Source organism: Dasypus novemcinctus, chromosome 26, assembly GCF_030445035.2.
Source record: "Dasypus novemcinctus isolate mDasNov1 chromosome 26, mDasNov1.1.hap2, whole genome shotgun sequence".
Lineage (NCBI taxonomy): Eukaryota > Metazoa > Chordata > Mammalia > Cingulata > Dasypodidae > Dasypus > Dasypus novemcinctus.
Window position 1 is genome coordinate 48,099,899 of NC_080698.1, and position 23,016 is coordinate 48,122,914.

Below are 23,016 nucleotides of genomic sequence, written 5' to 3' on the forward strand. Positions count from 1 at the left end.
GCAAATTTGTTTTTTTTAAGATTTATATTTTTTTATTTATTTCTCTCCCCTTCCGCCACCCCCCCCCCCCCGCCCAGTTGTCTGCTCTCTGTGTCCATTTGCTGTGTGCTCTTCTGTGACTGCTTCTATCCTTATCAGTGGCAACAGGAATCCGCATCTCCCCTTGTTGCAGTCATCTTGCTCTGTCAGCTCTCCGTGTGTGTGGCGCCATTCTTTGGGCAGGCTGCACTTTCTTTCGCATTGGGCGGCTCTCCTGGCGCACTCCCTGCACCTGGGGCTCGCCCACATGGGGGACACCCCTGCGTGGCACGCACTCTTTGCATGCATTAGCACTGCACATGGGCCAGCTCCACACCACACAGGTCAAGGAGACCTGGGGTTTGAACTGTGGACCTCCCATGTGGTAGGCGGACGCCCTTTCCATTGGGCCAAGTCCGCTTCCTGGAATATGCAATTTAATAAGCTTCCCAGGATTCAGAAGCAGTGGTTTTCAGACAACAGCTTTTGAGACACTGACTGTTTTAGAATTTGATGGTTTATTTATTTATTAATCCACACACACACACACACACACCTCATTGTCTGCTCTCTGTGTCCATTTGCTGTGTGTTCTTCTGTGTCTGCTTGTCTTTTCTTTAGGTGGCACTGGGAACCTATCCTGGGACCTTCTGGAGTGGGAGAGAGGTGCTCAATCTCTTCTGCCACCTCAGCTCCCTGGTCTTCTGTGTCTCTTATTGTCTGTCCTCTGTGTCTCTTTTTGTTGTATCATCTTGGTGTACCAGCTCTCCTCTTGGGCCAGCTTGCCATGCGGGCCAGCACTTCTGTATGGGCCAGCACTCCTTCGAAAGCCAGCTCTTCACTTGGGCCAGCTTGCCTTTACTGGGGAATCAAACTCTGAACCTCTCATGGTAGATGGGAAGCCAATTGTTTGAGCCACATTTGCTTCCCTGTTTTAGAATTTGGGTGGAAAACAACTCTGTGGTTATTATCCTTGTTGTTTGTGGCACATTTTGAATTCTTCAAATGAAAACTTACTAGGTGAAAATAATTGTTTATGTTGATAGTTTCGTTCATTCACTCATTCAGAAGACACTATTGCTGACCACTATTAGAAATCATTTATTTCACTGTAGTAGCATCATAGCATCAATTTTCTTAAGCTTATTGTTCTTGGTGTTAAATTTTAATCCTTGCTTTACTATTGTCATATTCTAGAAAAATTTATCTTTTCAGAATCCAAGAAGCAACCACTTTCCAAAAAGACAAAGAAATCTCGTGTTCATAGTGAAGTGAAAGAAAATGACAGTGTTTTTGTTGAACTTCTTAAGACATCAGGAATTATTCTTAAAACAGGAGAGAGTCAGAATCAACTAGGTAATGTATTTTTTAAAAATTATTTTATTGTGGTAAAATATAAAATTTCACATTTTAACCACTTTCAAGTATAAAATTCAGTGATGTTACAATGTGGTATTAATCACCACCACTTTCCATTACCAAAATTAGGTAATATTTTCATCTAAATCTATTTTCTGGGCTTAGTAAAAAGGTTCAGGACTGACTCATATATTAGAGAGGAGTGAGGATTATAAAGAAGAATGATCCATCTTAAGCCCAGGATGGAATTGCTTTTTAGGAAATACTGTTTTAGTCTTTTTAGAGTTCTGATTAATGCAGGTCAAGTAAACTACTTCCAATCCTTCTCTAGAAAAAATGTTATATATAAGTATTCCTTTGTGCTTCCTTGTGAAAAAATAAGTTAATACCCAGAAAGCAAGTAGATCTGTAGCAGAATAATTTCTGAAGAAACTTTAGGAAACCAACTAAGACCCTTTTTTGGAGCACAGAGTATTCCATCCTGGTAAAGGTTATGGCAGGTCTTTTTTTAGAATACTTAGTGGCTATTCTCTATAAAAACTAAGTTTCTTTTGCTGTGGGTTTAAAAGATTTGATTCTGAAATTAGGTTGAAAACATTGTACTGGTTTCATCAGACAAGAAATTTAGGCTCTAAGGGAAGGGAAACTATGGTAGGAGACTTGAATACATTTGGTGATCACCAGTTCTTCTTTCCTCATAGCGGTGGATCAAATAGTTTTTCAAAAGAAGCTCTTTCAGACTCTGAGGAAACATCCTTCCTATCCCAAAGTATGTATTTTCTCCCTGGTACTCTTGCTTTTTCCAGCAGCACTCTGTAATTGGGAATTTAAAGACACTGGCATAGTGTTGAGTGAGATAGAATAATTTTTAGCTAACCAACAGCAAATGTTAAACCAAATATTTTACTCTTCCCCTTACCTCTCTTTTTAAAAACCTTGTTAAGATAATAGAAGAATTTGTTAGTGGCATGGAGTCTTATATTGAAGACCAAGACTGTTTCAGGAACTGCCTTTTGTCTTGTGAACGGCTGCAGGATGAGGAAGCCAGGTATGGAGAGCAGTCATAGAGCTGTACTGATATTCAGTCTGTTTACTGCTGGATTAATGGTAATGGTGTGGGGAGGGGGTAGAATGCAGTTCTTTGGAAATTTTACTTTTGAGAGATAGTTAACTTTCTGTGCCTCAGAGTTTATACTTAACTTTAAAAATATTAGGATTGTGGTTATGAGGCTGAGAACCAGAGTGTTTTCTAGAATGTCTCTCAACCATTTTGGTAGAATTTCAATCATATACTTCTCTTTTATTTAAAAGCCATCTTTTCATATTCTGTATTTTTTGACAGAATAGTTTCTTTTTAAAGAATATATGCTTAACTAATGTTATGGAGAAAGTAAAATAGGAACATTAAAACAAGGAAAACAAAATAGAAAAAAAAACCTTTTTTTTTTAATAGCATGGGCACACCTTTCTCTAAGAGCCTCATCAAACTGCTTCTGGGGATTGACTTATTACAGGTGAGACTGTACTGTGTTTTCTGTGAAAACTTGGTGGGTGTGATTTGTGGTATGTGCAAGTATAAGTGGTTGGAGCACAGGGAAGAGCAGGATTAATTGGAGTTTGGTTTCACAACAGCTTTACTATAGCCCTATTGCTGAAATAAGTCTGGTAGCGTAATATCTTTGTTTTTGAACTATGCCCAACACATCTGGTAGTCCCATTTATTTCCTTGACATCTGATTCCCATTTCTTTTTCTAAAATGTTATTGTGGTAATGTATATAACATAAAATTTGCTAGTTTAACCATTTTTAAGTATACCATTCAATAGCATTACTTATTTATCATGTATGCTACCATCACCATCAACCCTTCCCAAAGCTTTTTCATCATCCTAGACAAAACTCTTCCCATTAAGCAATAACTCCCCATTCTGATTCCTGTTTCTTAAAGCTGCATCCTGTGTAATTTGAGTACTTTGTATATCTTTGACATATTCGCATCTCTGTCACTTTGCATTTAGCTTTTTAATTCTTTGTGTAACTTGATTTTGCTCTTCCTCCTATCTCTCTTTTAATTTATTGAGTAAATAATACATTAACATGTTTTAAACATCTCAAATTATACAAAGGTATAGATATTGAAGTCTCCCTCTTATCCTTACTCTTATTTTTCCTCTTCTCTCCCTCCCCCACCCCACTATTAATCTTCCCACACTCTTCATCTCTTTCTTTTCATTAAAATCTTGAATATGATTTAGTTATTTAAAGTTTGAGAGTGCGCTTGTCCCTCTGAAGAGAAATCCTCTCCTTGTAAGCTATTTGGTAATCTTTTAAAGTCTGCATTTCATGGATTAACCGTTGTCATCATATTTAATCATATTTTTTATTGTTTTAATTTTGCTTTGATAATCAGTTTTTTCAGTTTTTTTGTAAGATAAATTATTGACAAGTCTTTGTAGTTCAATCGCTTATATTCAAAATATAAGTTCATGTGGACATGCTTAAAAATAAGAGGATTTCAGTTATAGCAAAGTCTTTCTTCCAAGAACTCTTGTTCCAGAGCATTACGTGTGTATTTTGAGACCATCTTCTAACTCCCTGTGTCTTCTTTTTTAGCCTGCCATTATCAAAACCTTATTTGAAAAGTTGCCAGAATTTCTTTTTGAAAAGTAAGTAATGGAGTTTTGGAATGCCCAAAGTACCCTGCCATACTTCAGCTTCTTTCTCAGAAAGCTACTCTGGTTTCTCTGAAGGTCATATTTATCATGACTCTAGGTTCTTTTCTTTTTTTTAAAGACTTATTTATTTTTCTTTACTTATTCCTTCCCCCTTGTTTGAGTTTGCTGTCTGCTCTCAGCTCTCCTTGGCAGCTCAGGCCAGCTTGCCCTCACCAGAGTTTGATTCCCAGGGCCTCTCATATGGTAGATGGGAGCCCAGTTGCTTGAGCCACATCTGCTTCTCTCTAGGTTCTTAAATGACAACTAAAATTTTACTGGGGTATCTGTCTTTGAAATTTCATCCACTAATAGGAATATATGAAAATAAATAGTCGGGGGAAGTGGATGTGATTCAACCAATTGGGCTCCTGTCTACCGTATGGGAGGCTCTGGGTTCACTTCCCAGGGCTTCCTTGTGAAGGCAAACTGACGACCAGCACCCTTAGAGAGCTGGCGCAGCCAAATGACACAACAAAGGGAGACAAGCAGACACAGAAGAATGCGCAGCAAATAGACACAGAGAGCAGATAGCAAGCAAGCAGCATGGGGGGGGATAAATAAATGAATCTTTGAACAATAAATACAGGGAGCAGATGTAACTCAGTATTGAGTGCCTGCTTCATATGTACGAGATCCTAGGTTCAATCCTTGGTACCTCCAAAAAAAAGTTAGAATTGTTCTTCAAAGTAAATATTGGGTATGTTTGCATATGCACAGACTATCCCTGGAAGGACACACAATAAACTAGCTATGGTGGTTGTCTCTAAGGAGGGGAGCCAATTGACGAGTCATGTATTCTCTGAGTACTGTTCTTTACCTTTTCAATTTTATGATGTATGTACACTGCTTATTTTTTAAAAGCAAAACAAAACTTTACTTTAAAAAATAGCTATGCCAGGGAAAAATAGGAAAGAGTCATGAACAGGCAATTCACGAAGGAGAAATGTAAGAGCAACAATTTAAAAATGTTCAATTTTGGTAGAAATCGAAGGCACAGATTTAAAGCCATGAGACACATTTTTTTCCTCTCTGAGAATCTCCCCTTGTTGAGAGTGTAATGGGCAGAAATGCTCATACGTTGCTGATAAACATATAAATTGATGCAATCATTCTGAAGGTCAGTGGATTATATATATCAAAAGCCTTAGATTTTGCATCCCCTTTAGTTCTTATTGCCATGTTCCCTAATTTATCGTAAGGTAATAACTGAATGAAAACAAAGATACAGCTATAAGATTACTGTTTAAAATAAAAACATTTTTAAGCAAATCACATGTCCAATAATAGGGGTTGGTTAAATAAGTTAGGTACATATGCACAATGGAATATCACATAGATAATAAAAATTATAAAGGGGACTATTTAATACCATTCAGTAATTGAAAAAAAATTGGATTACAAATCATTATTTACAGATGAGCCCAGTATTTTGTTTAAAAAAGTACACATGTACACACACACATGCATATTAATTAGTGGACATCTCTCGGATGCCAGGATTGTAGTCCTTGTTTTGATACTTTTTTTATTGTAGCAGTTGTGGGATTATAGAAAAATCATACAGAAGGTACAGAGTTCCCATATACTCACAGCACACCCACAATTTTCCCTATTAATATTTTGTATTAGTGTGGTACCCTTGTGACAGTTGATGAGCCAATATTACTATTAACTATAGTCTACAGTGTATATTAGGATTCACTCTGTTTTGTACAATTTTATGTGTTTACTTTTTAATTTCTATTTTGGCAACATGCCACATAAAATTTCCCATTTTGACCACCTGTAAGTATTCAGTTCAATGATATTAATTCCATTCACATTGTTGTGCTACCATCACCACCACCCATTACCAAAACTTTTCCATCACCCCAGACAGAAATTCTATACTAACTAAGCATTAATCCCCATTACCTACCCCCACACCTGTCCCTGGTAACCTGTGTTCTAATTTCTGACTTTCTGAATTTATGTATTTTAATTAGTTCATGTAAGTGGAATGTAGTATTTGTCCTTTTTGTCTGGCTTATTTCACTCAACATGATGTCCACAAGGTTTATCCATGTTGTAGCATGGATCAGAACTTTGTAGGTAATTTTTATTTTCTTCTTTTAAGTAGGTATGTTCTCAGGGGCCTGATAAATAATAAAAATACACTTTAAGATTTAAGTTTAGATATTCCTGTTTAGTTGAATGACTCACATTAAATGCTTATGTCCTGGTTAAGTGTTCTTCAGCAGTTAAGAAGAGATGCAGTAAAGAAAGACTAAGAATGCTGCCAAGAAAAGGAACTGGTGGTGGTCTAAAACCTTCAACATAGGAAGTTGGGAGGAGGGGAGGAGAGACTATCGTTTTGGGGGAAATAATAACCAAGCCAACATTTCTTGATCCACAGATGTTTTAAAATACTTTGCTGAAAATAATCTAATTTGACCATCTCTGTTTCTATAGAGATGCATTGATATAATTTTTATCACTGACTGCATTGATATAATTAATTTTTTGTTTTTAAAAATATTCATCTTTTTTCAAGTTGTTAAAGTTTATTAATACAAGTATCCAGCTCTTCCTTCTCTCTCTCAACCCTCTCCCCAGATGAAGCTACTGTTAACAGTTTAGTGTGTCTTCTTTCAGACATCTTTCTCAACATACAAGCATGTGTCTACCTTTTTTTTTTTGTATTAACTTTGCATCTAACACAGGCTCTGTCTCACACAGTAAGCGTTCAGTAAATGTTAATTGATTGAATGACTGGAATATTTTGTGCAGTATTAATGATACTCACTGTTATGTAAGTCAGAAAGGCTCAGTTCCTTGTCTTCTCATCCTAACATTTCAGCAAGAATAGTGATGGAATCAACATGCCTCGACTAATTATCAGTCAACTAAAATGGCTTGACAAAATTGTGGATGGCAAGGTAGGTTTGTGACTTTATCTGTCTCTTGGATTTAGAGAATTTGTTTTCCATGCTTAAGCACCAAACTTTTGGAATTCATAGGTTTTCTCTTTTTTCTTTTAACACATTTTTCCATCTATCCATTAGGTTTTTCAGCTTTTGTAATTTGAGAATCATGGGTGGTTCACTCCTTAAATTTCCTGAAAAAAGTTTATCTGATTATGATGACTAGATATCATTTATTAAATAAATTAAACATTTAGAAAGAAATACATTAGTTTTTCAAAGTAAAGAGATTACCATGTTTAATTTCTCAAAAGCAATGAAACCAAACCATCCTAATTCCGTGCAAATGCTTTTATTTGATTATATATTGAGGAAGATTTCAGGATGTTTTTGCTGTTAACGTGATTTTTAATTAAGCATCTAGGTAAAGTTGAGTTTAAGGCCTAGTCCTTGAGGCTCATTTCTTTTCAGAACTTTTTATCCTCATTGTACCAATTTTTGGCAGCTATTTTTAGACTAAATCTTTGTTTGGAAGAACATGAGTTTTGGGGTCTCATCTGGGTTGATATTCTGGGTCTGACACTTATTATTGTATATCCTTGCATAGCTCCTAACTCCACATTTTTCAAACCTCCATCAGATAGTGAAGACTAAATGAAAGAAAGTATGTAACAGACTTACTAGATAATATAACAACCACCCTAATTTTTTCCTATATACCATCCCATATGTGAAGTGTTCTGGGCCATTTACTTCTGAATGTAAGCTTTGAGCTTGACTATACTCTTAGTTGTTATATTGTACACAAAATAATTTCAGCTCTATAGTTTACATAATAGGTCTCTTGCTGTAATTCTAATAGTCTTATTTATTGCAGGACCTCACCACCAAATTCATGCAGCTGATCAGTATTGCTCCGGTGCCTTTGCAGCATGACTTCATCACCAGCCTGCCTGAGATCCTAGGGGATTCCCAGCATGCAGAGGTGGGGAAAGAACTCAGGTGCGTAAGCCCCCAGTAGCTGTCCTAGCACTGCTACACTCTGGGAACTGTATTATTACAATATGAAGCATAGTAGTAGTTGACTTTTTTTTTTAAAATTTCTTATTGTTTTAAAAATGTTGTGTTAAAATGTACATAACATAAAAATTATTTTATCCATTTTAAGTAGACAATTCTTTGACATTAGGTAAGTTGACAGTACTGTATAACTTTCACCACTCTTTCTATTTCTAGACTTTCATCATCCCAAATCAAAACTGCTACTCATTTAGTAATAGCTCCCCATTCCCCTACTTTTCTGCTTTTAGTCTTTATAAATTTGCTTATGCCAGTTTTATTGTTCTTTTCAAAAAACTAACTTTAGATTTTATTGATTATTTTTCTATTTTTTTTTAATCTCTGCTCTAATCTTATCATTTTTTTTCCTTTAATTTTTTATTTAAAAAGATTTATTTATTTATTTCTCTCCCCTTTCCCTCCACCCCGGTTGTCTGTTCTCTGTGTCTGTTTGCTGCGTCTTCTTTGTTCACTTCTGTTGTTGTCAGCAGCACAGGAATCTGTGTTTTTTTTTGTTGCATCATCTTGTTGCATCAGCTCTCCATGTGTGCGGCACCATTCTTAGGTAGACTGCACTTTCTTTCGCCCTGGGTGGCTCTCCTTACGGGGCGCACTCCTTGTGCATGGGGCTCCCCTATGCGGGGACACCCCTGCGTGGCAGGGCACTCCTTGTGCGCATCAGCACTGTGCATGGGCCAGCTCCACACGGGTCAAGGAAGCCCGGGGTTTGAACCGCGGACCTCCCGTGTGGTAGACGGACGCCCTAACCACTGGACCAAGTCTGCTTCCCTGTTTTCCTTAAAATAACTTTGGGTTTAGTTTGCTTTTCTTCTAATTTCTTTTGTTTTTCCTTTCATTTTAATATTCTCATTTCTTTAGTTGTGAAGTTATTGATTTGTGATTTTCTTTCTTTATTAATGTAGGCACTTAGAACTATAAATTTCCATCTGAGCACTGTCTTTACTGTACTCCATAAATTTTGCCCTTGATGTAGGTCGCTTAGAGTCTACCTTGCTTTAAGTTCATTGAACTTCCTGGATATGTATATTCATGAGATTTGAGAAGTTTTCAACCATTATTTCTTCAAATACTTTTCTTCCTCTTTCTTACTGTGTCCTGAGACTCCAATGAGGTGTATTTTGGTATGCTTGATGGTATTCCACAGATCCTTCAGTCTCTGTTCAGTTTCCTTCAGTCTTTTTTCTTCTCTTCATACTAGATAGTTTCATTTGCCTTCTGTTTATGTTCACTGATTCTTTCCTCTTCCTGTTCAAGTCTGTTTTTGAATCCACCTAATGAGTTCTTCATTTCAATTACTCTACTTTCTATTTGCTTCCTTTTTAATAATTTCCATCTCTGTTATATTCAGATAACGATTTCCTAATTTCCTTTATTCTTTGTATAGAGATTCCTTTAGTTTATTGAACAAAGATTGTTCATGTAAAGTCTTTGACTAAAAAAATTTTTAAAAAATTTTAAAAGAAGCATAAAAAAATAAAAAAATAAAGTCTGACTATGTTTTCTCAGGGATGGTTTCTGGCATCCCTTTGAATTGGCCATAATGTCCTATTTCTTTGTGTTTTTTTCTAATTTTTTTCGTTGTGCACTGAACAGTCTGTCTTTTCATAACTCTGGGAATCTAGTTCTCCCACTCCTCTGGGATTGTTAGGTTTTATGTTGCTGTGTGGGCCAGAGCTAAATTTGTGACTTTTCCAAACTATTTTGCTCTTAAATGGAGAATGGAAAGGAAAAAGAGGGGGAAAAAATTTACTGCCTCTATAAGATTGCTCTGCAGCTTTTGCCTTAGGCAGGTTGGAATAATGGCTGCCCTCGGAGGCAGCACCCCAGTGGTCTGAAGTAGCTGATCAAAAGCTGTGATTGGTCATTAGCTATGATTGGTCGCCCACAACCCTGCCTGATTTGGGAGATCTGTGTTCTTAGAGTCCACTCTGGTATCAGCCAGCTGGGCTGACTGCATTCTCCACTGGTGCCTGCCAAATGATTGTGGAGTGGGGGATGGTAGGTGCTATATGGAGGGTGAGGTTCACCGATATTTTACCACAATTTACCAGCCTCTTCCTCTTGCTCTTCCCTGGGTCCTGCACATATTCCACTGGATGCCTGTCTTCCAAAATAGTTTGTTTTAGACAGTTCATGCCAGTTCAATAGTTGTTTTGGTGGAGGGACTGGTATTTTGAGCTTCCTTCTCCACCTTCCCACAATCTTCTCTTAGTAATTGACTTTCATATAAAATAATTTTATATAGAAAGACTTTCCATGGAATTTGGAGAGCATGGAATTTGACTTGTTTTTGTAATACTGAGTAGATATTTGACTAGACCATCTAGTTTCTTTTAAATAATATACCTGCTGTGAATATGAAGTCTGATTTGGATTACGAATTTGCATTTATTGTGTGGAGAACTTGAATGTGATGCCTTTGTTTCACTTACACACCCTCTAACCAGAGTCCCCTGTCCTGACTACACATGAAAATCCTTTGTAGCTTATTTTTTTAAATTTAATTTAATTTAATTTTTAAAGAAGCTTATTTGTGTAGCTTTTTAAAAATCCATTCTTTGGGCCTCTAGATGACTGATTCTAATGTACATCCCTGTATCAAGTCCATTGCTGAGACCCATTGCTTACTACCATTTACATGAAAATCAGTAATTGGTAGGGTAGTAATCAAGAAGGGGAGAACTATTATCTCTGGGTAATTATGTTTCTGTCTTAATGCAATTTCTTGCATGTCCTAGAATTAGTTTTTAAAAAGTATTACAGTTTGAAATACTTCCTTTTCTAAATTTGTCTGCAAAGCTATCTCCATAAAAGTCCATTAATTTCTCACCTTTATGCTTTGGGGCACTTTGCTCCCTTTGGGTAAAGCCTAATTCCTGTTTGTCCTTTTTTTTTTTCCCTTAACATTTTATTTTGAAATGTCAAGTGATATCAAAATGTTTACAAACCATATACAGAGACATCCAACATATACCCCAAATACTCAGATCTATTAATTTTAACATTTTGCCAACTTTGATATATCATTCTATCATCTATTTTCTGAACACTGGAGAGAGAGTAAGTTTCACACATCATACTCCTTGATCACAGAATATTTCCATGTACATTTCCTATGAGCAAGGATATTCACTTATATAATCATCCTAAATACAATTATCAAATTCAAGAAATGTAACATTGATATAAAGATTGCATTCTGGATCTATGTATCTTTAAAAAAAAAAGATAATAAAAAAATGGGGGAAAAAAATGTTCTGCAGTCCAAATTTTCCTTATGTCCCAGTAATGTCCTTTTAAGCCATTTCTCCTCCATTCTTAAATTTCATCCAGTATCATGTATTGCATTTAGTTTCTCTTTCTTTATTTTGTTAATTAGGGAAACATATGTAATATAAATCTTCCGTCCCAACCTTCTCAAGCACATTCACAGTGTTGCAGTACCCTTATCACCATCCGTCAATAGAACTTTCATTAGAACTTTCCCTTCACCTCCAACAGAAACCCTACACTTATTTTGCATTAACTCCCTATTGCCCCTACCCTCACTCCTGGTAACTTGTATTCTACTTTCTGTCTCTATGAATTTGCATACTCTCTGATATTTTCTTTGTGGTTACTATGGGGCTTAAATTTAACATTTTAAATTTGTAACAATCTAATTTGCTTTGATATCAATTTAACTTTAAAAGTACACACACACATACAAACAAAAACAAGTACACACAAACTGTTCCTATACCCTTTTAACCCCCCATCTTTAGTTCTTATCACAGATTATGCCTTTAAACATGAATCTAATTGCCTTTTAGATTGTAGGAAGTGAAAAGTGAATTTACAAATCAAAAATACAATAGTACTGGTTTTTATATTTACCCATGTCACTTTCTTAACCAGAGATCTTCATTTCTTCCTGTGCTTCTGTCACTTGTTCTTTGCTTAAAAACTTCAGAACTCCCTTTAGCATTTCTTGTAGGGGTAGCCTAGTGGTGAGAAATCCCTCAGTTTTTGTTTATCTGGAAATGTCTTAATTCCTCCGTTATTTCTGGAGAATAGTTTTGCTGATACACAATTCTTGACTGGCTTTTTTTTTTTGCTTTCAGCACTTTAAATATGTCATCCCGCTGTCTTTTTGCCTCCATGGTTTCCCATGAGAAATCAGCACTTAATCTTATTGAGGCTCCCTTGTATGTGACACATTGCCTTTCTCTTGTAGCTTTCAGAAACCTCTCTTTATCTTTGGAATTCTACAGTTTTGATTATAACGTGATGTTGTATGGGGCTATTTGGGTTTATCCTATTTGGAGTTTGTTGAGCTTCTTAGATGTGTATATTCATGTCTTTCATTAAATTAGGGAAGTTTTCAGCCATTATTTCTTTGACTATTCTCTCTGCCCCTTTCTCACTTTGTTCTTCTGGGATGCCCATAGTGTCCATATTGGTGTAATTTATGGTGGTGCAGAGGTACCTCAGGCTCTGTTCACCCTTTTTCATTCTTCTTTTTGCTTCTCAGACTGGATGATTTCAATGGTCTTATCTTAAAGTTCATGGATTTTTCTTCTGCCAGCTCCATTCTGCTGTTGAACTCCTCTAGGGAACTTTCAACTGCTATTACTGTTGTCTTCAGCTCTCTTTGGTTCCTTTTCATAATTTCCATTCCTTTATTCTCATTGTATTCATCTATTCTTTTTCTGATTTCCTTTAGTTCTTTGAAAATATTTAGGACCATTTTTTAAAATCTTTGGTATGTCCCAGGTCTGGTCCTCCTCAATGATGGTTTCTAATGTTTTAAAATTTTCCTTTGTCTGTGCCATTGCTTCCTGGTTATTGGTATGTTTTGTAATCTTTTGTTAAAACCTGGACATTTTATATATTTTAGTGTGTTATTGCTAGAATTTATTCTCTGAGGTATCTGTTCCGTTAGCTTTTATTTGGCTAGTGTTAAGACAGAGCTTTTTTGATTGCCAAGAGCTAACAAAAGAAAAAAAGAAGAAGGAATAAAAGGAAACACCTTTCCCAGTCTTTGCGTGTTGATCTGCTGGAGAGCTCTCCTTTAGATCTTACCCATACGGTGAGTTTAGAGCCTAGCTTTAGGTCAAAGCTTAGAGGTCACACTGATCCTCTCTGTGCATGTGTGTTGTCTTGGGTATGTGCAAGTGGCCCTAGCAATTCCTGTTTACATGCACAGGATTTTCCCCCTTACCTAGGAAACAATTTCCTCATAGTCCTGGGTACTGCACTGTATGTCCTACAGCCATCAGTCCCTTGCATAATGCAGCCGACTTGAGTTCTCTCCCATAACATTCTGCAGGAGTGCTCTGTGATCCACCTTCTACAAGCCGGGCAAGTTCTGGGATGGCAAGACTATCAGGCCACCACCAGATTGGGTCAGACATTCATGCTCCCAGTATGAGCATGCAGGTTACTCTTCTCTCTTTGGAACCTGTTTCTGCACTGGAAGTGTGGACCAGCGCCACACTAAGCCAGTGAGGGTTGGAGGAGGGGCTTGCCAGGGCGTCATAAGAGCCTAGTGCTTTTAAGTTGTTTTTTTTAATTGATTCTGCACTCCCCATTTTACTGTAGTCCTTTTAACTGTTTTCTGGGACTTTATGAAAGATAGTTCTGCCAGTTCTTGCTGGTTTTTCAAGATTCTGTGGGTGGTTGGAGCCCTGTAGTGTCTCTTTGTGCCATCTTGGTCTGGGCTGGGCCCCAGCTTCCCCTTTTATGTAGCTTCCTCCTAGAATTCATCCCTGACCTTCTCACTACTCTGTGTTTGTGTTGCATATACATCTGGCATATTTTTCACACTCATCATAATTGTGTTAAGTCATCTTTTTCCTTTTTTCAGGAAGAATATATACCAAACTGTCAATACCAATTACTTCTGGGTAATGGTGATGGTGGAGAAGTGCTTATTTCTACTTTGTCATTTGAATTATTAATAATGAGCATGTATTTTTTTAAAATATTTATTTTATTTATTTCTCTCCCTTCCCCCCATTGTCTGCTCTCTGTGTCCTCTTGCATTCTTGGTGGCACTGGGAATCTGTGTCTCTTTTTTGTTGTATCATCTTGCTGCGTCAGCTCTCCATGTTTGCAGCTCCAATCCTGGGTGGGCTGCATTTTTTTTGTGTGGGGCGGCTCTCCTTGTGGGTTGCACTCCTTGTGCATGAGGCTCCCCTACGCGGGGGACACCCCAGTGTGGCACGGCCCTCCTTGCATGTGGCAGCACTGTGTGTGGGCCAGCTCACCACATAGGCCAGGAGGCCCTGGGTTCGAACTCTGGACCTCCCATATGGTAGACAGACCTTCTATCAGTTGAGCCACATCCGCTTCCCATATTATTTTTTGTAACCAAACAATTTGTGATTAAACACACTATAAATAATAATTTAATGGGAACTAAGAATATCCTTCCTTCCCATACTCTTATGAGCAATATTCTCGAGTTGTTTTCTATCTAGCACTGTTAAAACTGTTACACAACTTTTTTTCTCTCTCTCTCCTCCATTCATAGTGACCTATTAATGGCAAATACCCCACTTACTGTCCCAATCCTGGATGTCTTTTCCAGCCTCCAGCTTGACCCAAAGCTCCTGTCCAAGGTAGGAAAGAGTGTTCTCAAGAAAGAGCCAGCTTTCTTACCTCTTGGAACCAATGTTAATCAGTCAAAGCCTTTGGGAGAGATTGTATGTAATGAAAGGTTCATATTGAAATTGTACTGAATGATATATTTAATGTATTTTTTTCCCTTTGATGAATTTCATATGTCATACTATAATAGATTCATTGGTCTGCTTTTTTGGGGGCAACAATGAACGGGGATTGAATCTGGGACCTCGTATGTGGGAAGCCTGTGCTCAGCCACTGAGCCACATCGGCTTCCCTGAGTGGGGTTTTTTGCTTGTTTTGCTTGTTATTTGTTTTTGTTTCTTTAGGAGGTACTGGGAACCAAACCTGGCACCTCCCATGTGGAAGGCAGGCACTTAACCACTTGAGCCACAACTGCTCCCCTCACTGGTCTGGTGTTTTATTTTGTTTTGTTTCCATTTATTTATCCCCACCCCCACATTGTTTGCACTCAGTGTCTGCTCTTTGTCTTTTTAGGAGGCACCAGGAACCAAACCCAGAACCTCTCATGTGGTCGGGAGGTGCCTAACCACATGAGCCTCATCTGCCCCTGTTTGCTGTGTTGTGTTTCTTGTTGTGTTTTCTCATTGTGTCTTCTTATTATGTCATATTGTGTCAATTCAGTGTGCCAGCCTGTCACGTCAGCTCACTGTATTGGTTGTCTTCTTTAGGAGGCACTGGGAGGTGAACCTGGGACCTCCCATGTGGTAGGGAGGCCCAACTGCTTGAGCCACATCTGCTTCCCACTGGTCTGTTTTTATTTTATTTTTTTTGTTTTTTTAAAATTTTTTTTATTTTTATTTTTTTCACTGGTCTGTTTTTAAGCATTAAATTATCTCCTATAATGCCTGAATATTTGCAAACTGTTCTCCATAGGAATGGCATTTTTTGTTATTCTTTAGCTAGTGGAGAATTGACTTGAAAACAATATAATAGCAGTTTTATATAAATGACCTATTTTTTTAAGAAGCTGTGACATTAACAATTAAAAGCTTATAATTTGGGGGGAAAATGAAGTTTTTTTCTTTCTGAATTATGAGTGGCAGAAGTGCATGAGAGGGAAGCGGACTTGGCCCAATGGATAGGCATCCGCCTACCACCTGGGAGGTCCGCGGTTCAAACTCCGGGCCTCCTTGACCTGTGTGGTGTGGAGCTGGCCCATGTGCAGTACTGATGTGCACAAGGAGTGCCGTGCCATGCAGGGGTGTTCCCCGCGTAGGGGAGCCCCTGTGCAAGGAGTGCACCCTGTAAGCAGAGCCGCCCAGCGTGAAAGAAAGTGCAGCCTGCCCAAGAATGGCACTGCACACAGGAAACCTGACACAGCAAGATGGCACAACAAAAAGAGACACAAATTCCTGGTGCCGCTGATAAGGATAGAAGTGGTCACAAAAGAACACACAGAGAGAAGACAACTGGGTGGGGGGGAAGGGGAGAGAAATAAATTAAAAAAAAAAAGTGCATGAGAGAGAAGTGGATGTGGCTTAGGTGACTGAGCTCTGCCTACCACATGGTAGGTCTGGGTTTGGTTCCTGGTGTCTCCTGGAGAAAACAAGCAAGACAGTGAGATGACACAACCAAGAGACAGTGAGGAAACACAATGAGAGATGCAACAAAGCAGGGAGTAGAGTGGCTTAGGCAGTTAGTGCCTCCCTCCCACATGGGAGGTCCCCAAGTTCGGTTCCCAGTGCCTTCTAAAAGAGAAGACCAGCACACAACAAATAGACACAGCAAATGTAAACAACAAGGGGGCAGGGAGAAAAAAATCTTTTTTTAAAAAATGTACATGAGAAAAGTGATTTTTCTAATTTTTCCTAATGAGGAGATTGAGGTACTGATATGGAAATATTTAAGGTTTTCATGCTTTTCATTTTTAGGTCCGCCAGTTGGTAATGAGTAAGCTGTCAGCTGTTAGATTGGAAGATTTACCTGTGATAATCAAGTTCATTCTTCATACCCTAACAGCCACGAATGCAGTTGAGGTATCCTGTCATTTTCCACCAAATACTTGGAGGGTATTAGATCCTAGAGCATACAGAGGATGGCAGTGGTGCCTTTGTAGAACTTAGCAGTCAAAAATAGATAAAGATATATCAGTGTGAATGATTTAGATTATTAGGTCCCAGTTCTTCTCTGTCCCCAGACTAATTGATTATGCTGGCTAATCTAGAGAGCACTCAGAAAGAATGGAGCTACTTGTCAGATGTATTGTTCTGTGTCATCTACTACAGGTTATAGTTGCTATTTTGTGTAGTATCTTAAGGTATATTTGGGATTTTTAGAAAAATTTAATATTTGTAATTTTGAAGAGTATGATATGCCATGCTTGCATTAGTTATTCTCACCAGCTCTTACAAAATGCCTTGCCCAACGTTAATAATTCCTCTTTCTGGGTCTTTCAGGAGGTTGTTTTGATTCTCCTATTGAGAAAATGGACTCTGTCAGCCAGGAATGAGCAGAACATGTAGCTAATATTTATTTTCTGTAGGTAATTTCTGAGCTTCGAGAACAATTGGATCTGCAACACTGTATTTTGCCATCACGATTGCAGGCTTCCCAAAGCAAGTTGAAAAGTAAAGGAAGAATAAGGTATAGAGCTCATTAACAGTTGTCACCCCTTTTTTCACACACAGTTTTATGACATTTATCCTGAAGCCAGGAGAGTTAGAGCTTAATAATGGCAACTACAAATAACAATGGAAATATTAAATTCATATAATACTTTATAGTTTTTGAAGTCTTTTATATATATATTTTCTCAACTATTCAGATTTATCTCAGAGTACAAGTTATTTAGCCATTTCACAACTGAGGCTGACTTGCTCCAGGGTACATGGCTAGTGGGCAGAAAATGAGATTTTATAAATTTCCTCTCTGTTAAGTGGAAGAATAATTTTTTCCCCCTGCTACTTGTAGTTCTTCAGGAAATCAAGAAAGCGGCAATCAGGACTGTGTTCTTCTCCTCTTTGATGTTATAAAGTCAGCTGTTAGATATGAGAAAACCATTTCAGAAGCATGGATTAAGGTGAGAGAGATTTGTGGATCTTTTTTTTTTTTTTTTTTTTTTTAAGATTTATTTATTTATTTAATTTCCCCCCCTCTCCTGGTTGTCTGTTCTTGGTGTCTATTTGCTGCGTCTTGTTTCTTTGTCCGCTTCTGTTGTCGTCAGCGGCACGGGAAGTGTGGGCGGCGCCATTCCTGGGCAGGCTGCTCTTTCTTTTCACGCTGGGTGGCTTTCCTCACGGGCACACTCCTTGAGCGTGGGGCTCCCCCACGCGGGGACACCCTTGCGTGGCACTGCACTCCTTGCGCGCATCAGCACTGCACATGGCCAGCTCCACACGGGTCAAGGAGGCCCGGGGTTTGAACCGCGGACCTCCCATGTGGTAGACGGACGCCCTAACCACTGGGCCAAAGTCCGTTTCCCAGATTTGTGGATCTTTGAGCATTAAGGAGGAAATGGGTGGCAATTAGTAAAGGTAGATTGAAATAAAATTGTTGAAAATCATTCAAGTAGAAATGATAGGTGATGCTTACCAGATGGAAAGACGGGCTTTAAAATAAGAGAACAGGGCATGCTGAATAAGGCCAAAAATGTTCAACTGATGTGTTCCAATATTTTTGTGATCCATGTTTTTCCAGGCAATTGAAAACACCGCGTTGGGGTCTGACCACAAGGTAACATTCATGTACTATACTTTTAAGAATTGCAGACTTGAAGTTAGTGATTTTGCCTAACTTGACTTCCTGCTTGCTTTCTCTTTCTCCCTCCAGCCTTCCCTTCTGTGCCTTCTATAGCTGCTCTAATAAACATTAGCTATTAGGGGAAGATGATCTGAGGAAGTGGCTTGCCAGATGGCCAACCCCTCTTCATTTATTCGGACAATAAAATAAGCTTAAAATATCCATAAGGGAAAATATTAATATTCTAAGCAGTTATACTGGGTTGTAGTCAAAGAAACCAAGTCTGATGAATGAAGAACTTAAGTCACCTTGGTAATAGGTCAGATCTCCCTTTGTCCCATTGCCCTTCCTCCCACTCCTGCTGAATTGTCAAGATAATGACGTTTTTACTTTGCTTTGCCCATGTAGACTTAGGGGATGATATTGAGTCTATTCCTCTTTTAGTTCTGGAAATATCTTTTTCTGTCAAGAAGCCAGGTGATTTAATTTCTTAAGTACTGATTGGTTCCCTCTAAAAGCCTTTTTTGAAATGCAATAAACAATGAAAAAAATACATTTTATAGAAAAAAATTAAAATACTCTAATGCACTTATTTATTTTTGCAAAATAACTGGCCACCTGCATATCTGTTTTTACAGATTTGTAATCATTGTATAAATGCAGTTTTGTATTTTTTCTTTCTTTTGACATAGTTATAAACATTTTGCATACTTCTGCATTATCTTCATTGTTGTTTTTAATGGCTGTATTGTTTAATTACAATGATTTTTTATATTGATGTCCCAATGAGGGAGCCTTCAGTAAAGGATGTCAGTTGTTCTGTGTGTGTATGTATCCTGCTTGACTTTTTAACTTCTACTTTTTTCAAAATAGGTAATACAAGCTAGTTGGGGGTAAATTTTAAAAAATAAAGTTTCCTTCCACTCTCTATGCCATTCCTCAGGGATAATTATTCTTCCAGGCTTTTTTCTATTCATAAACACGTTGTATGTGTGTGTTTGTATTTTTGGGTATGCTTGTTTTTATACCTACACATGTATTGTTCTTAGAAAGGTTGAATCTTACTATGATTATTATTTGCAGGTTACTTTCTCTTCACTTCACAATATGCCATGGATGCCTTTCTCTACTAGAAAATAAAGTTCTAATTCATTCTTTCAAATGGCTGTATAGTCCAAAAGTTGGCTCTATCATAATTTATTTATTAATTAATTAATTTTTATTTATTTATTTCTCTCCCCTTCCCTCCTCCCCCGCCTCAATTGTCTGTTCTCTGTGTCCATTTGCTGCGTGTTCTTCCTTTTGCGCTGGGCAGCTCTCCTTATGGGGTGCACTCCTTGCATGTGGGGCTCCCCTATGCGGGGAACACCCCTACGTGGCACGGCACTCCTTGCGCACATCAGCACTGCGCGTGGGCCAGCACCACACGGGTCAAGGAATCCCTGGGTTTGAACCTTGGACCTCCCATGTGGTAGACGGACGCCCTATCCGTTGGGCCAAGTCTGCTTCCCCATAATTTATTTTTCTTTTTATTTTTTTTTAAAGATTTATTTATTTATTTATTTCTCTCCCCTTCCCCCCCTCCCGCAGTTGTCTGTTCTCTGTGTCTATTTGCTACATCTTCTTTGTCCGCTTCTGTTGTCAGCGGCACGGGAATCTCTGTGTTTCTCTTTGTTGCATCATCTTGTGTCAGCTCTTCGTGTGTGCGGCGCCATTCTTGGGCAGGCTGCACTTTCTTTCACACTGGGCTGCTCTCCTTACAGGGTGCACTCCTTACACGTGGGGCTCCCCTACGCGGCGATGCCTCTGCGTGGCACACATGGCACTCCCTGCATACATCAGCACTGCACATGGACCAACTCCACACAGGTCAAGGAGGTCCGAGGTTTGAACTGTGGACCTCCCATGTGGTGGACCCATGCCCTAACCACTGGGCCAAGTCCGCTTCCCTGATTCATTCTTTTATTTCTTTAAATAAATGTGACATTACTCAAAGTTATTTCTGTAATAATATCAATGTTTTACTTGTATCCCAATGCTTTCTGGAGTTAGAGGTAATAGTGGGTAATAGTTGTGGCACTTTATTACTCGGAAAAATATTTCTGAGTTTTGTAAAAATGTAGGTACTCCCATGAAGTATGTGGAGCTAATGAATTTTAACTGGGAAATTGTATTTTAATGGGGACGAGTTGCTGTTTTGTTGTAGAAAATGAACTAGGTTTATTAATCTGTTTTCCTACTGTTGCATGTCATTGACAATAGACTTTGGATGTGGCGATGCTTCTCATCATCTATAGCACCAACACGCAGACAAAAAAGAACATTGAGAAGGTACTAAGAAATAAGGTTCGATCAGGCTGCTTTCAAGAACAGCTGCTACAGAGTACGTTCTATATTCTTTCCTCGGTAAGTGTCAGAAAATCAAATAACATTAGTTTGAAAATTATCAAGAAGTTATTTTACCATTTCCTGCCTAGTATGGGAATCTTGACAACACATTTGCTGGGTTTGATCTTGGACAAGGAGTTCACTATATTTCAAAACACAGTAGGATTATTGCTTACCTTAACTGAGGCATTGTGACCATCTTAAGATTGGTTTTCACCTTTTTTAACAAAAATGTCACACAATTGGTTTGCATTGAACTTATTTGATTCAAACGCTGCATTTTTTTTTATAGGAACTGTTTTAAGTCAGGTGTTCTAGATTACATACTTGCATAACTTACTTTTTGCATCTAAAATGAGAGGCTTTACAGCTCTCATAAAATTTCATCTGGTTATTTCAACCCGTTGTTCAAACTCACTGACACTTTCTGAATTTAATATTGCATTCATTATTTTAGTTGTTCTAGCTCTCTGTTTGTCTAGCTTTGTGATCTGTAGCTTTGACAAACTTGATTTCTGTATCCTGTTCTAAGTACTGTAGAAAACCCTGAGGAGAATAAGACCAAGAATGCTAGTAGGCCATGAGTATGAATCTATTGAACACATCAATATTTGGCCATTTAACACTGTGAACCTTACCTGATCAATCTTCTTGAAAGTTACACCATTTAAATTAGAATTTTGTAGGCTGGGACTAGTGTTTTGTCAAATTAATATTCAGTGTAGAACTTCTTAGAAAACGGGATGGACCAGAGGTTTGGGGCATGGCTTAAGAACTGAGAATATGCAGTCAGGTCTTAAGATTTTACATTTAGAAATAGGTTTCATGTTGGTATTATTTAATCTTGAAGTCTTTTCTTTGCTTAACTCTGGTGATGATAAATATTTTTGGCTGTGGTTTTCCACAGGGCAGAAACCATATATAATTTTCCATTGTGTTTTCCCCAATACCGCATATCTAGTTGCGTGCTAAAAAGAATTTTTAAATGGTGGTATCAGTAAAGAAGCTGGGCATAATAACTGGTTTTTTATTCTGGGTCTCTTGACCTCCATCTATTGCATTATTGTTAGGACACAATCAGTTCTCTTCTCAGTCTTTTTTAGGAAAGAAATTAATTAGGGGAAGCGGATGTGGCTCAACTGATAGAGTGTCCGCCTACCATATGGCAGGGTACAGGGTTTGAAACCCAGGGCTTCCCGACCTGTGTGGTGAGCTGGCCCGCACATAAGAAGTGCTGTGCCCCATGTGCAAGGAGTGTGTCCTGCAAGGAGAGCTGCCCCGTGCAAAAAAAAGCACAGCCCGCCCAGGAGTGGTGCTGTACACGTGGAGAGCTGATGCAGCAAGATGATGCAACAAAAAAGAGACAGTTTTCCTGTGCCGCCTAGGTGCAAGCAGACATAGAAGAACACACAGCAAATGGACACAGAGAACAGACAACGGGGGGGAGGGGAGAGAAATAAATAAAAATAAATGTTAAAAAAAATTAATTAGGATTGAAAAATTAGTTAGAATTAACCTTATAGACTGATTTCAAATTATAACCATGACAGACTAGGGTCATTCTGCCCACAAGGAGGCAGAATGATTGTGTGAAAAACTGGGATTTAGAAGATCTGGGTTCTAGTCCCAACTTGGACAGATAGCAGCAGTGCCATTAGGCATATAATTTAACTTCTTTGAGTTTCAAGTTCAATTCTTATCTGTCTTGAATCCCAGTGGTCCTGGGAGAAAACTCAGTGGTGAAAGATTATTCTGATGAAAACAAAGATAAAAGGTTACTGAAGTTAAAATGTGAGTCGGAAAGGAGAACTCTGACATCCCCAAAAAAGTGAGTAAATCTTAAATTTCTGTACTGAGTTTTACCCACAGCTCTTTTTCTGTCTTGCCTCTTTCTCTTCACAGGTTCTTAAGGATATTTGTCCATCCATTCTGTTGTTGGCTCAGACTTTGCTGCATTCCCTAGAGCAGAGTGTAATTTCTTTTGGCAGTCTCCTATACAAATACACATTTAAGTTTTTTGACACTTACTGCCAGCAGGTATGTTGGAATATGGGCAAGGAGGAACAGGGAAAAGTGAACTGAATGTAATCTGATGTTTATTTCTTATTAGTTGGTGGTATTAAAGTGGAAAGGCTTGTGAAAACTCATTTCTAGCCTCAACATTGATAAAAGGAAGAAAATGAATCAGGAGATCTAACTCTGTGGTCTGAGCTCTAACATTCTTGGGGTCTAATTAAGTCCA

General features: G+C 38.2%; 1 protein-coding gene across 3 annotated transcripts in view; it reads left to right on the top strand.

The window, feature by feature from the left end:
* Positions 1-23,016, top strand: part of FANCD2 (FA complementation group D2) — a 79,244-nt gene that overhangs the window by 3,625 nt on the left and 52,603 nt on the right. For all 3 annotated transcript variants that reach the window (XM_058288552.1, XM_058288553.1, XM_071212220.1), the window contains exons 3-16: positions 1,234-1,374; positions 2,079-2,146; positions 2,322-2,425; positions 2,831-2,891; positions 3,992-4,044; positions 6,932-7,010; positions 7,873-7,997; positions 14,593-14,680; positions 16,580-16,684; positions 17,191-17,291; positions 17,619-17,727; positions 18,345-18,380; positions 20,649-20,792; positions 22,677-22,811. In XM_058288552.1, coding sequence (XP_058144535.1) covers positions 1,234-1,374; positions 2,079-2,146; positions 2,322-2,425; positions 2,831-2,891; positions 3,992-4,044; positions 6,932-7,010; positions 7,873-7,997; positions 14,593-14,680; positions 16,580-16,684; positions 17,191-17,291; positions 17,619-17,727; positions 18,345-18,380; positions 20,649-20,792; positions 22,677-22,811 — 1,349 coding nt within the window. The remainder of the gene's footprint in view (positions 1-1,233; positions 1,375-2,078; positions 2,147-2,321; positions 2,426-2,830; positions 2,892-3,991; positions 4,045-6,931; positions 7,011-7,872; positions 7,998-14,592; positions 14,681-16,579; positions 16,685-17,190; positions 17,292-17,618; positions 17,728-18,344; positions 18,381-20,648; positions 20,793-22,676; positions 22,812-23,016) is intronic.